The sequence below is a fragment of the Mauremys mutica genome, chromosome 19, assembly GCF_020497125.1.
Source record: "Mauremys mutica isolate MM-2020 ecotype Southern chromosome 19, ASM2049712v1, whole genome shotgun sequence".
In the NCBI taxonomy this organism is placed as follows: Eukaryota; Metazoa; Chordata; order Testudines; family Geoemydidae; genus Mauremys; species Mauremys mutica.
In genome coordinates this window covers 22,723,779-22,738,681 of record NC_059090.1, presented here as the reverse complement: position 1 = coordinate 22,738,681, position 14,903 = coordinate 22,723,779, and the positions used below count along the sequence as shown (strand labels likewise).

Sequence of the window (14,903 nt, the reverse complement as noted above, 5' to 3'; positions counted from 1 at the left end):
ACATAGTGAATGCTAATGGGAAGGGGGTAAGTTTGGAAGATAAAATAAAAAAAGAACAAGATAAAAATCTCTTAGAAAAGTTAGATGCCTGCAAGTCACCAGGGCCTGATGAAATGCATCCTAGAATACTCAAGGAGCTAATAGAGGAGATATCTGAGCCTCTAGCTATTATCTTTGGAAAATCATGGGAGACAGGAGAGATTCCAGAAGACTGGAAAAGGGCAAATATAGTGCCCATCTATAAAAAGGGAAATATAAACAACCCAGGGAACTACAGACCAGCTAGTTTAACTTCTGTGCCAGGGAAGATAATGGAGCAAGTAATTAAGGAAATCATCAGCAAATACTTGGAAGGTGATAAGGTGATAGGGAAAGAAAAGCATGGATTTTTAAAGAACAAATCATGTCAAACCAATCTGATAGCTTTCTCTGATAGGATAACGAGTCTTGTGGCTAAAGGAGAAGTGGTGGATGTGGTATACCTACTCTTTAGTAAGGCATTTGATACGGTCTCGCATGATATTCTTATTGATAAACTAGGCAAATACAACTTAGATGGGGCCTACTATAAGGTGGGTGCATAACTGGCTGGATAACCGTACTCAGAGAGTAGTTATTAATGGTTCCCAATCCTGCTGGAAAGGTATAACAAGTGGGATTCCGCAGGGGTCTGTTTTGAGACCGGCTCTGTTCAATATCTTCATCAACGACTTGGATATTGGCATAGAAAGTACGCTTATTAAGTTTGCAGATGATACCAAACTGGGAGGGATTGCAACTGCTTTGGAGGACAGGGTCATAATTCAAACTGGAGAAATGGTCTGAGGTAAACAGGATGAAGTTTAATAAAGACAAATGCAAAGTGCTCCACTTAGGAAGGAACAGTCAATTTCACACATACAGAATGGGAAGAGACTGTCTAGGAAGGAGTACGGCAGAAAGGGATCTAGGGGTTATAGTGGACCACAAGCTACATATGAGTCAACAGTGTGATGCTGTTGCAAAAAAAGCAAACGTGATTCTGGGATGCATTAAGAGGTGTGTTGTGAGCAAGACACGAGAAGTCATTCTTCGGCTCTACTCTGTGCTGGTTAGGCCTCAACTGGAGTATTGTGTCCAGTTCTGGGCACCGCATTTCAAGAAAGATGTGGAGAAATTGGAGAGGGTCCAGAGAAGAGCAACAAGAATGATTAAAGGTCTAGAGAACATGACCTATGAAGGAAGGCTGAAAGAATTGGGTTTGTTTAGTTTGGAAAAGAGAAGACTGAGAGGGGACATGAGAGCAGTTTTCAGGTATCTAAAAGGATGTCATAAGGAGGAGGGAGAAAACTTGTTCACCTTCGCCTCTAAGGATAGAACAAGAAGCAGTGGGCTTAAACTGCAGCAAGGGAGGATTAGGTTGGACATTAGGAAAAAGTTCCTAACTGTCAGGGTGGTTAAACACTGGAATAAATTGCCTAGGGAGGTTGTGGAATCTCCATCTCTGGAGATATTTAAGAGTAGGTTAGATAAATGTCTATCAGGGATGGTCTAGACAGTATTTGGTCCTGCCATGAGGGCAGGGGACTGGACTCGATGACCTCTCGAGGTCCCTTCCAGCCCTACAATCTATGAATCTACTTGTCCCCAGTGTACAGGTGAGTAAACGGGCACTGAGCGAGCCTGGTACAGAACCCAGGAATCCTGGCTCTAACCACTAGTTTGTAACAAACCAATCAAAATAGCGTTTTGGGAACACAAACTCCCCAGCTTCAGGCCTCTATTTGATAAAACTCAGACAAAAAACCCCAGAAGTTTGCAAGCAGCCAAAGGGAGCGTGCCACTCCTAGCATTCTTTAAATGCTTTGCCCTTAAGACAAATGGGGAAGTGGGGTTGGCAGGATCGCCGCACCGCAGGGGTTGTTGGCTATGAAACTCCTCTTGTGCCAGTTTTCTCTTTGACTTTCCTATCCAATGAGGCCTGTGGTAACATAACATGGCTTGGGGCTGACTTCATGAACAGGTTGCTTGTATTCAGATGACAGCCTGGGGCCAGGGCAGAGTTTTGAGGATAGAACCAAGGGTTTTCTAGATTCTCAGATGTTATTTAACTGATTGGAAACCCTCAATGCGAGACTCTGGTGTGACTTGTCCATTACTGACTGTCAAGCCGCATGAGACTGTGGAGTAACCTCCCAAGCAGAGAGAGACCCTTCCCTGGAGACATCGATAGACGGGACAGAGCTCTCGCAAATAGGCGGTGGGGAACAGTCGTACTGTGCTTTTCAGCAGAGTGGCCTAGCTGGGACCTGACAGGAGCTCTCCATTTCTGATTCAGAGGGGCCACTGCTGCCTTTGCCCTCGCTGGCTGAGGACGTGATGCAATCAGCGTGCATTCTCCCTCTGTCTGGGGGGTGTGGAGGGGGGCGGGAGGAGTAGAGGCTGCCACTCACTGCAAGGAGTAGCGACCGCTCCGCTGATACTGAGGGTTCAGAGGCTGAGAATTCAGAGCCAGCATCTCAATGACTGGACTAAAGGTATAAGATTTACAGGCTTCCCCTGATAGGGAAGGTGTGTTTGAATCTGAGAGTGATGTCACATTGTCCATAGCCCTGCTTCACCCGCCCAGACTGCGCTGCTCAGGGGACTCAGTGCCCTGAGAGGAGATGCCCAGGGAGATGATGAGTGGCACTTGTTAATTGTGCTCTCTGTTTGCACCCCCTGCAGCCACTCAGAAAACGTGCAGGGCGGGCTGGTCAGGCCTAGGGCGGGCGGGGGTGTGTGTGGAATGCATTGCTCAGCACATCCCTTTGGAGCATGAGCCAGACTGGCCCACTTCTGTTGAATGCGGCCCTGTAATGAAGTGTGCTCTAGTGGCCTCTAATTGGAGGCATTCCTGCGTAAGATTTATCGAGAGCTCCCAAGTGAAGCCGACAGCCCCGTGATGGATATGTCTCTGCGGTCCAGCTTCTGTCTGTCTAGAGAAGGAGCAGTGAGCGTGCTCCTGGTGTCCTGGAGGGAAGCGCTGCCTCCCTGGCTCTGCAGCACGCCCAGAGCCGCAGGGACAGGCGGGTGTCATGTCCAGAGGTGTCCCTGCTGTTCAGAGGCTTTGCAGATGGTGCCTCTGGCTGGCTGAGTACCACGTGTACTGGCAGCCTGCTGTGTGCTCCATCACATGCTCGACAGCCTCGCTGGCAGTGGGGAGGGTGAATCTGTGCTCAGTGTAGTGTTGTCAGTGCATCGTGCTTCCCCCCTCGCTGGGTGCAAGAGGTCCTTAGATCACCAGGGCAACACCACGTTTCCTTTACACCCTCTCCACAGCTCTGCATGGAAGGTGACCATCAGTCCTCTGGCTGAGGTTGGTCAAATGTGATTCCTTCCTCAGCTGGCCAGAGAGGTTTCTGCAGGGCAATGCAAAGACCCTCCCTCTTCCTGGCCCTGCTCCACGGGCTGAGCAGGCTGCCTCGGGTGTTCTGTCCTGGTCCTGAAAATGAACATAGGCAATTGGGGACTTCAGGAGATTAGTGTGTCTCCAGCTTTCTGTCGGGCCCTGAGGTGGGGCCTTGGCTCTGAGCTGGATGACTCCTCGGCTCTGCGTAGTCCCTCCGCCAGGGCTGGCGCTAAAGGAGAATGCGTTGGAAGTCTCTGGGTCACCTCATGAATATTAGAAACTGGCCAGCTGGCTTGGATCTAAAAAGAACTGACCTGAATCTTCCCCAGAGACTGACAGGAACCCAGGAAGGCTGGGGAGAACTAAGCTCCTTTCCCTGATCCCACTTCCTTGCACCTTGTCTAGAAGTGGAAGCGCCAAAATACAGCAGCAGAGGCAGGACGCCCCACAACTCCTAGGAGAGTCTGCGCACGAGACATGCAGCTGCATTTTTGGCTGTTGGGCAGAACTTCTGAACTCCTGGAGGTTTGCTGGTTGCTGTTTCTAATACTAAGCCCCTCTGTATTTATTGCACAGACAGGAAACTTGGCAGGGCAGGCAAAGAGATGAACAAATGCAAACCAGCCTTTTCTTTCAGTCCTTGCTGGCTACCAGGTGTGTCCATTCAGCAATCCCCTGGCATGGTGCGGCGCACAGAGGTGCTCCTTTAAGGCCCTATTTTCTTGCTACACCCCAGCAGCACCGAGGGGAGGTTGGGATCAATACTTAAATCTTATTCCCTGGGGAGCTGGCAGCTGACCAAAGCAATTGCTGCAGTGCCAGCACTGACTGGCCCTAATCTGCTCCGCTCTGAGCCAGGCTAGCCTTTATAGGACAGCCTGTACTGCAGACACAGGCGTGCTTTCATGGAGCCGCCCTGCTCTGTCTGTGCACAGGAGAAAGGGAACTCCAAGAAATCTGCTGCCTCCAGTCCACCACTTCCTAGGGCCAGTGTAGGAAAGGGGCTTTTGCGTCTGACACAGGCACCAGCGGCTGACTCCAGTCTGGGTGTGAGAGGGTGCAGCTCCCGTGGGGATCACTGAGCCAGATTCAGAGTGACGTGACTAGCAGGGCACGTTGCAGGCCAGGTGGAAGTGATCTGGCATTCAGTGGGTGAACAAGAGGAGCGGGGTAAATCCTGCCTTTGGGAACGCGTGCGTAACTTCTCTGCAAGCTGCTGGGGGTGGCTCAGGTGCACGTGGTCAGTGAAACAGCAACAAGCACAGGGCTGAGTGATGGGAATGCCTAGGCCTAAGTTTGGGTCAGCACAACCCCAGCAATTTCACTGGCTGGCACAAGGGTGGCAGAGCACAGCATTTGACCTTGCTGTGTGACTGTTCACGCTCCATGCCTGTTTCCTCATGTGTCCAGTGGAGACAGCGTTTCCTGAGCAGGATGGGGGTTTGTAGAAAGCCTAGAAGCCCAGTGGAAGGAGCTCAGTGTGAACAGATCTTGTCAGCCCTTTACTAGCCTGTGCCGGTCATGCTGTCACTGTAGGCTTGAAAATTACGAACATCTTTTAAACAAGGATTGGAAAATCCATGGTGCCCTTTAACTCCCCTTGCAGGGCCCAGGAGGAAGGGTCTGTGTTTCCCTTTCAGGCACCCAAAGCAGGCAGCTGTCCCAGGGAATCGCCGAGCATGGGGCAGGTGCAGAGCCTCCCACGGCTGGGTAACATACGTGTGTGTACCCAGCCCCCGTGTGCATGCCCAGCCCTTAGTGCTCCCCTCAGTCAGTTCCCGCCTGAGCTGCATTGTGCACAGAGGGGAGCCTGCTGTCCCACCCTGCGGCTCCCTCCCCGACTCCAGGGGCGTGCGCTCCTCTCCGTGACACACACGTCCAGCTCTCTCACACGCTCTACCCCCCCCATAGGGTCATCACCCCCTCCCTAGCTCAGCCCGGGTCTCTGAATAACCCCCTTGTTGGAAAGGCGTCTATTAGAACAGTGCTGTGCTCGTGCCCCTCCCCCGTAACCTCTGGAGCATTTTCTTCCCGAACCCTCTTCCTCGCTGGCAGTAGCTGAAACACTGATGCTTATTCATGCTGCTGCCAGCTTCCCAGCCTCTACGAGTGGGGGAGCATCCTGAAAGTCCCATTCATCGCCTTCTCAATAGCTCCGACTGCCGGCTCCGTGGCCATCCCTGCATTTCCGGTGGCCCTGCTCAGCTCACAATGCGGCCTGCGCGGGCGCCGCCCACTTCTCTCCCGGCGCATCTGAGGCCCATTTGCATTTATTAGAAGGTTGCAGTGGTTTTGCGACAGTCAAATAAAGGGTGGGAACTCCTGACGCCTTGCAACTCTCAAGCCGTCTTCATCTTCAGGCCCCTCAGCCGGTTCCAGGTCGGAAGAAGCGCAGGTTGGAAATGTCTGGGAAAATGCGGTGCTAAGGCTCTCAGCAGTTTCACAGAAACAAAGCCGCAGAGACTGGTCAGTCATCCCTCCCCGGCCACATCCACCATCGAACTGGCTGCTCTCGAAACCCCCGGCTTACCAGGGAGCCAGCATTATAAATTACCTTGTGTGGCTGGTCGCAGCTAAGTGCTACAGTGCTACCCAGCTGCCTAACAAATTTTTTATTACCGCTGTTGAAAAAATGACTCTGGAAAAAGGCCCAATTTCAGATGCTGCACATTCTGGGTTTGGCCATGTTAACTGGAGCACAGAAAAAAGCATCCTACTATGGTGCTTGGAGCCAGGAGCGAGAAATGAATCACTCCAGCCCTGGCTTTGTAATTCCGTAGCTCTGGCAGTGACAAATTGTGTTTTACCCTTTCCCCAGAGCTCTGATTTCCCTGCACGCATTGACCAAAATTAATGCAACCCCTGCTGCACACCCCCCCACCAAGCAGCGCTCTGGTTGGATTCATTTCAGCCGCCGTGTGTGTCTGGGGACATCTTGGATGAGGCTCTATTGTTCCAGGATTCTCTCCAAAATATGTTGTTGAATTGTCATTCTTTAATTGGTTGTGTGCTCGCGTACCTTCCGCGTCGGCCTTTTGCAAGCTCAGATGTCACTTCTGTTACTTAGCTCTGCGCCTCTGGCATTTCACACCCTTCCATTCGTGCTTTGCTCTTCTTTGGCACCTTGTGTCTGATGATCACAAAGCATTTCACAAACCACAGCCATATTGGTTCTGAAACCAATCTGATGGTCGGTACTACGCGATCTACCACAACTACTTAGATCTTCATACTGGAAGAGAACTCAGATTCCCCTGCTCCAAAAGCACAGGCCCTTACCATTTGAGTTAAAGGAGAATCTCCATTAGCAGCTCTCAGCAGAGCCTGTGTCACACAATTGCTCTGTTCAGATCCCATCCAGCAGAGGGCAGTTACGTACACACATTGGCCAGCTCATTCTAGTACTATCCTGTTTTACAGAGGAGGAAACTGAGGCACAGAGAGGTCAGGTGACTTGTCCAAGGCCACATAGTGACTCAATGGCAGAATGGTGAATAGAACCTGGAACCCTCTAGCTTTTTGTCCTGTGCTGTAACCACTAGGTTACGCAAAGAGCAGAGCCATTAGGAAAATTGCAGTTTGTACTAACACTAGTCAGGTGCGGTGGTGCGCAACTTTAATCCCATAGGAACGGCCATACTGGGTCAGACCAAAGGTCCATCTAGCCCAGTATCCTGTTTTCCGACAGTAGCCAATGCCAGGTGCCTCAGAGGGAACGAACAGAACAGGGAATCATCAAGTGATCCATTCCTTGTCACCCATTCCCAGCTTGTGGCAAACAAAGTCTAGGGACACCATTGACTATCATAGGGATAGCCATTGATGGACCTATCCTCCATGAATTTATCTAGTTCTTTTTTGAACCCTGTTATAGTCTTGGCCTTTACAACATCCTCTAGCAAGGAGTTCCACAGGTTGACTGTACGTTGTGTGGGAGGCTGAGGCTGGCGGATCGCTCAGGGATTCTGGGCTGCGGTGCTGATCAAGTGTCTGGTGCCGCTGACAGCCTGGCCAGCAGGTAGCGGAAGGACTGGCTGGAATAACAAGAATGACGTGTTGTGATCTGCGCTCTCTCTGTGAGGGCTGATGGACCAATCGATCAAGGTGACTAACTTTGTACCAGTTTGCTAGACGGACTTGGGCTATTCCAGCCAGTGCCCACTGCCTCCCTCCCACTTGCCATGCATGTTGCCCTGGCCCACCCAAGTCCCAGGCTTGCAATCAGTTGCAGTCGGAGTGGGCAGTGGAGGCACTGGGCCCAGGAGGGAGGGAGGGAACAGCGTGAGCTGGCAAAGGCTGAAGTACGTCATGCGAGTACGTGCACGACTGTTCTAACATCTCCCTTGTTCTCTCATGCGTGTGCATGGGGGTGGCTGGGAGGGGGAAGCGGTGGGTGGAAGGGAGTGTATAGTCATGTCCTGGCTGGGGCAGGGTGGGTGGCTTAAGCAAAGCATTGAGAAGTGAAGAGCAAATCCCTCCAGCCCTCATGGGTCACCGAGAGGCTGGTGTGTAGCCTACAGCTGACTGGGCACATTTGAAGCAGCTAAAGAAACAATGGCTTTGTGCTGAGATTGGATTTCTGAGCTGTATCCTGTAGCATGGGGCAGGCACGCCATTCTCTCAGGACACGCTGGGCAGGAGCATCCTGACGTCCTCGGGGAAGGGGGCCTTTACCTCTTGCTCCTTGCTTTCATCTCGGTAGCCTGGGTGGCACTGACTTGCTCTTGGAGCTTTCTTAGTTGCTCTCCTTGTCTTGTGACAGACAGTTCTGGGCAGAGGAGTGCAAACAAAGCCCACCTACTACTCAGAGCTGGTAGTGGCTGCAGGGCTCAAATGAAACTTTCCTGCAGCCCCCAACCCGGCATCTCCTGCCTTTCTTTCTTGGGGCTTTATACCCAGGGGCAGTTGGCCCCAAGGAGGTCATTCCCATCCCCGCACATTACAGCTGTCTCAGTTAAGGATGGTGCAAAGCCTACAGGAGTACGGGGTGTTCTGGCTCAGCCATCCTCATTCCATCAGGCCACCCCACGGTGTGAAATCACTGCCGGAGTGAGTCTCCATTTGTTGGTCTCTAGGAATGCTGGAACTGAGGCGGCTCAGTCCAGGACTTGGGGGACTACAGTTTGGGCATAGAAATGGGCTCATCTCATGCTTAGCACCTCTTGGCTAACTGCCATAGCGCAGCCCAGGGGTAAACGCTGGCCAATGTCATTAATAGAGAAGCGGCTCCATCTTCATCTGAGCAGCCAGCGCAGCACCTCAGTAAGCACTGCATGATGGGATTTGTAGTTTCTCTGGGCTGCACCTCTGTATTATAGATGATGGTGGAGCAGTCAGTTCCACTGTTTGCAGCATCGGGCCCACCTACACACACACATTGTCCAATATAGTGATGGGCAAAAACCCGTTTTGCCGGCGCACGTTGCAGTGCCCAGCAGCACGCTGGATCGTTACAGGTGTGGGGCACTGGGAGTAGGTTTCCAGCCCTCTGGCTCATACAGCAGTGAATAGGGCTACCGAGCCCCCGAGTTAGCCTTAATATTGGCGAGCATCCCCTCAGAGAAGAGCGAGAACAAGACATGACTGATGGGAATACAGATGAGAGAGGACAGAGTGGGGTTGAATGGCATGATGTAAATAAGCCCATATGATACCTAGGTCGTGTCCACTTAGCGACCAGGGCCCATGAGTCAGTAGTTCAGTAAGTTCCCTACTAGTAGGTTGCATGGTGGAAGTGGGTTATAGAGGGATCTGAATGAGGCCAGGTTGATGCTTGCCCAGCGGTCTCTTAGAGGGTTTTCCAGGTGGATGGACGGCAGCCTGGAAGTGTTTGTGTGAGGAGGGGAGTGTCCAAAGTGACCTGATGGGAGGAGAGGCACAATGCTACGATAAAGGAGCTCCTTCCTTCTACTTGCTCTCTAGGGATCTGGGTTTCCTTGGCTCAGATAAGGACTGCTCTGGAGGAGAGAAGTGTGTCTGAGCTTTTTCTGTGTTCTGCAGTTTTGACTTGAGAAACCAGGGCCCAGCAGGAGAGGCTCTTCACCTTTATCTTCAAACACGTTGATCAAGTGCAGGCGACTGGGGGAGACACCTGGCTGTTTGTCCGAATCAAGGGCTTGCTGCTAAGAATTTCAACAGAGCGCATTTAGCAAAAGGCCTTTCCAGGGAGGTGTGTTTGAAGGGAACTTGCCTGCAGAGAGAGCTGTTCTCTTTGTTCTGGCTTTCGCTCTATCTGAGGAAAATAGATCAGAGGATCCAAGGCTCAGGATAGAAAAAGACTTGTCAGGTTGTCATGTTCGTCCATTTCCCCACCACCGATCTGTCTCCTGCAGCATCTTGTCCAGGACTTGTCCAGTTTTAAATCGCCCAGGCAGTGAGGCTTCCACCACTTCCCTCGAGGGACCTATTCCTCAGCTGGACAGTTCTGGTTTTTGAAAGCTGACCTTTCCTTCTTTCCCGCCTCTGCTCCTAGCTATCCCCTTCTCCCTAGGACTGCCCTAGACAATCAGCGTCTCTCCCGCCTTGGGGCTTAGACATGCCAAACACATGTAGGTGGTTATTATATTCCCTCCACCCCTCAGGCATTACGTAGCCAAGCTGCACATAGTTGGGTCTTTTCATCTTCCCTCCTCCATGGTTGTTATTCCTGCTCTTCTCTGAGCTCCTTTCAGTACTGGTAACTGCCTCCCTCCGGGACAGGACGCACAAGTGCTCTGCGGGAGTTGAAGGGGAGAGTGGGCTGATGAACCAGACAGGTGAAGATGAATGCCTGGCAGCGCTTTCCTCAGAAGGCAGTGGCCAGCCTGTCACATGGGAACAGCCCTCCCCGGCCCAGCGGCAGTGCAGCTAATGGCAGGCAGCGAGCAGCAGCCAGGATAGGGCACTGCTCCCTGCTCGTCAGTTACACTCCCTGATCCTGGTGGGGAGTGGAGGAAGCCTGGCAGTCTTGGGGGGATGTGCTGGTCTGCTGTGTGGGTTTTCCTGCATTTACAGGGAAGCCTGCAGGAGAGCTTCAATCCTAGCTAAGTGGGAAGGGGTGTTGTGTTAGGTTAGATGGAACGTGACGACTAAAGGTGTTAACATAACCCAGTCACTGTCCAGCATTCAGCAAGTTTTGGGGCTGGAATACAGAAACCTCCGCCAACTCGGAGGCAAACCCACCATTAACAATCCTGTTAACCTTGTATCGAAGATAGAGAAAAGAAGGCAAAACAGGTAAAGCATTTGCAGTGTAAAGTGCTGGGAAAGGCTTTCATTTGGTGGGGGGGAGAAATTTGTTGAGATGGGTGGGAGCTGATGTTGCTGTTAGTCTGATCCTGGTCCTCCCCAGCTAGTGGTTGGGATTCAGCTGGAGCTGGTGGAAGTGGTGATGTCATCTGGGCTGCTCTCTCTGGCCGGGTCAGGACATTTCTCCGGATCATGATGATGAACCCTGGGGGTCTCAGGAGATTGTGGGGGTGGCCGCCATGATGGTGAAGCTTGCTCCAGTAGCCAGTTTTTCTCCCCAAAGTCTCTTTCTTTAATCCACAAAGGGAGTGGTGGGTCAAATAGCCCATCATTTTGTCCACCAATGTTGGTTCACTGATTTCTGGTTCCAAACTTTTCTTGTTTACCAGGCATGATCTTAACACAGTCAATGAGTTCTGGCCCTAGGAATCTGAGCTGGGTCTCTGCCTTCTCCGTCCAGGGGAGTGGGGGAAAACCTGACTCCCAGGCCTGTGCTGTAACCATTGAGACCAGTGGTTCTCAGCCTTTTACCACCCAGGGACCCCTAAAGTTAAACAGACAAACCTGCAGACCCCCAACTCCTCCCTCATTATTTTGTGGCTCATAATTTGTTTCTCTTACATTACTTCAGTAGTTATCACAAATATTACTGTCGAGAAATTATTATTTGAACAGATCAACAACAAAACATAGCCAATTAAAATATTGACAGCTTACCTGATACTAATGCGATCCTTGGGCTTGTTTGGCAGCACACGGTGTGCCCAGTTGAGGGGTAATTTCAGTTAGGCAAGTGCAAAGGTCATCTTGAGCATTCATTCTTGAACAGTGTTTGGTTTTTCATGCTGGTGAGGGCAGAGAATCCATTTTCACATACTGAAGGTGCTTTAAATGATAAACTACAGCGTTCAAGGTGATGTATGGGCAGCACCAACTCGCTATTGACTTGTAATGTGAGAACTATAAGTGTTAGAACATGGTGCATCATTACTATGATGTAGGTGCTGGCACATTCGCAGACACCCTTGATTATACTGGTGGATCCCAAGTTGAGAACCACTGCATTAGACCAGACTCCTCTCCCTGATGCCTGAGATCACTAGTTATGTGGCAGTCCAAGGGCTGTCAAGTTGAAGAGCGAGGATCCCAGTGTTGCCCAGGAGTCTGCATTTCCCACAGCCTTGTGTGTGATGCAGAAGACAGGCCAAGTCCTAAGGCTGAACAGATAGTCACTGTTGGGTTTGACTACCTCGGAGTTTAGCTGTTACTACAGTTAAACCGTACACCAATACATTGTAATAACAGCTGCTTGTTAGTAAGGATGAGCAGAGAATTGGCGTCATTCTCTTTGTTTATGGGCTCTTTCTTGCTGGCTTTCAGGATGACATGACTGACTCCCTGCGGGATTACACCAACCTGCCCGAAGCAGCGCCCCTGCTCACCATCCTGGACATGTCAGCCAGAGCCAAGTACGTGATGGACGTCGAGGAAATCACTCCTGAGATTGTGGAAGCCTTTGTGAGCGACTTTCTAGCGGACAAGCTAAAACCTGAACCCATCTGAGGGGCTTTCAGCACCGACAGACGTTATTTAAAACTAGGTCTCTTCCTCCGCTAGCAGAGTGCTCAGCGTGTTCTCTCGCACGACCCAGTACCCAGCCTTCCTGTGGTGCCTTGTTTTACGCAATGAATCCTCCTCCTAAGCAGGCTCCTGGAGATGCACTTTCAGCAGGGAGTCGCTGGCATTTGGAGACTTTGCTTGTGCTTCATGGTGATATATTCTCTAATAACCAGGCCAGGACTGTTACCGTATCGTTATTTTATACACGGCACTAGCTAGCAGGCAAACGTTTGCATGGTGTTCTTGCCAACTTAAGCATCAGGCAGTGGACTGGGGTTCTCGGGGCTCTTATATTACACTCCTCTTCACCCTTCTCTCCTCTGCCCACCCCTTCCCAGACAGACAGTGCCAATGAAGCAATAAGAGAATTCTCCTTTGCCACCCAACCTCCTTTCCCTCGTCAGTCTCAGTGAGCCCACAGTGCCAAGTCGAAGTGTAACTGCTGAAAAGCTCAATGCGGATTGGTCATGATGCAGCAAAGGTCTTCCTCCTAGTTCAAGAACTCCTGTTTCTAGGTTGTATTTACCCTCCCGCCACCTCCACACCAAACACACAGCAGCCTTAGTTAAGTGTCAGTCATATGCATTTGGGGGAAATCCCACGTATCCCCCAGACACCCCCCAACCCCGAGCGAAAAGGAGAAACAATGCAGGGCTGCCCTGATCCTCCTCTGCTCTTCTGACATTTTCTCATTCTCTCTTGCCCTTTTCTGTCCTCTCCCCTGCTCCTTGGTATGAAATGTCCTCCCCCTACATTAGTTGATTAAGATGTTCCTTGTAGCTGTTTCCCAAGCCCAGCCTTGATGGTGCTGTTCTAAACACAACCCCAAGCAGCTCAGCTGAGCCCCCAGAAAATTGAGGTTGTAAAAACTGTACATGGTGATTGGAACTTTGTAATAAAATGGTTACAGTCACCGGGTTCCTGGAGGTGCAGATTCCTCACAACAAAGCCATCGTTATGTCTGGGGTGAGGGTTTGGAGATGGGCCCGGCGGGAGGCAGGGCTGAGGGAGAAACATGTCTGGTGAAAACACCTGCAGGCCTTACTCACATGAGTAAAGGTTTTTGGTTTGGGGTCCTCATTGTGGCCTTTCTGTGCCCAAGGGGCTGCTGTACCAGTCTGTGGCTGGAACCAACCAACCTTGGTAGATCTTGGTGCTGTGTTTCATACAAAGAGTTTGTTGTTAAATTGGAACATGACTCCTGATTGCTGCTGGTTACGGGTTTATCCCATGTAGTCCCTTGTTAGAAGCATTTAAACCAGGCCTTCCAGTGCTGGAGAGTCCAGGTTTTCTGCTTGAGCGGGTTAACGGACACTACTGCGAACAGCTCCGGCGCATGGCACGCATGCACACCGATTCCAGATCGGGACCACACATCTCAAAGAGCCTCCAGTTACAGTGAGTAACCTCCTCTTAGAGATCCTGCTGTGTTCTCCCAACCAACCGTGTATTTTGGAGCTGTGGCCTCTCCCGGATTGGTTAGTTCATCCCTTAGCTCTTTTCCTTACATTGACCAAGCAGTAACAGTATTAGTGGGCTCTGGGGTATCCCAGAAGCCAGTGAAATCGGAGCTGTAAGGTGGGTATATGTATAGTAGAGACATACACGGACACCCCATTGTGTATCAACGCGGTGCATGCGCCGAACAGCTGAGGAATGGAAGACAAGTGCTAACCAGGAAACAATGCCATGTGCTGCTACAGCCCCTTCCATTCAGGTAGATCCCAGTGCCTTACCAGCGGGCGGTGGGTTGATTAGAGTTGTTGGCCTTGTTTCACAGAGGGAGAAGCAGTTTACTGGGAAGGGAAGTGACTTGCCCAACATCTGTAGTGAGTTGGTAGCCTCATCCCAGCAGGCTTTCCCAGGCTGTGGGGGAGAGAGTTGAACATTTGTGTGTTGGGTGGCTCACCCGGAGAGAGGGGATTATTTTGAAGTTGTTAGTTGCTGCGTCCTCACCCTCCTGAAGGTGATATTGTCCCCACTTTACAGGCCAGAGAGAGGGAGGGAAAGAAAGTGATAGAGCAGCACTAGGCCAGCTGCCTGGACTCGCGGGCCCCTGCTTAATTTGCCAGACCACGCTGCCTTTCATAACAAATCAGTCGCTGAAAGCTGGACTGAGAGTCCCTGTAGGCATTTCCTCAGTCATGTAGCTCTGTCGGTGATCATTTCCTTTAACAAACCTACATGCGTCCTTGGGGAGGGGCGTGTTGGGGAGCCATGTGGTAGTTTGTGTGTGTTGAGTAGCTGGGGGCATACAAGCTGCTGCTTTCCCCTTCAGCCCATTTGTCACTTATGGCGAGATTGTAGCCTCCCCTTTTATCCATGGTACAACAACCTACTAAGGAAGGAGCATGGAAAGCCAGCCAGCTGTGTGAGAGAGAGGAGTCGTATCAATCTAGACGGTACAGACAGTGCTTCAGGGCCTGTATTTTATTTAGTGATCATTAACTAGGCAATGAATAACTCAAAAAGCAGCAGCATTGGCTGTTGAATTGGAAACAAATGCTGCAGACAATTAAGCAAAAGAGGGATTGGTGGTTGGTGGCACCGATCTGGGTTCTGGTCAAGGTGCTAATGTCCATTGTGCTAGGTGCTGTACAAATACCACGTCGAGCCTGTCAAGTGTGACCCCAACCCAGGGGGGAGGAACTGGAGCCTGTTATGCTGCGGGCTGTTCAATAGCCAA

The 14,903-nt window shown here is 51.1% G+C and overlaps 1 protein-coding gene across 1 annotated transcript in view; it reads left to right on the top strand.

Moving 5' to 3' along the window:
• Positions 1 to 13,240, top strand: part of NXN (nucleoredoxin) — a 100,738-nt gene extending 87,498 nt beyond the window's left edge. Inside the window, exon 8 of the mRNA XM_044993372.1 lies at positions 11,978 to 13,240. Coding sequence (XP_044849307.1) covers positions 11,978 to 12,160 — 183 coding nt within the window. The 3' untranslated portion in view covers positions 12,161 to 13,240. The remainder of the gene's footprint in view (positions 1 to 11,977) is intronic.
• Positions 13,241 to 14,903: the final 1,663 nt, after the last annotated feature.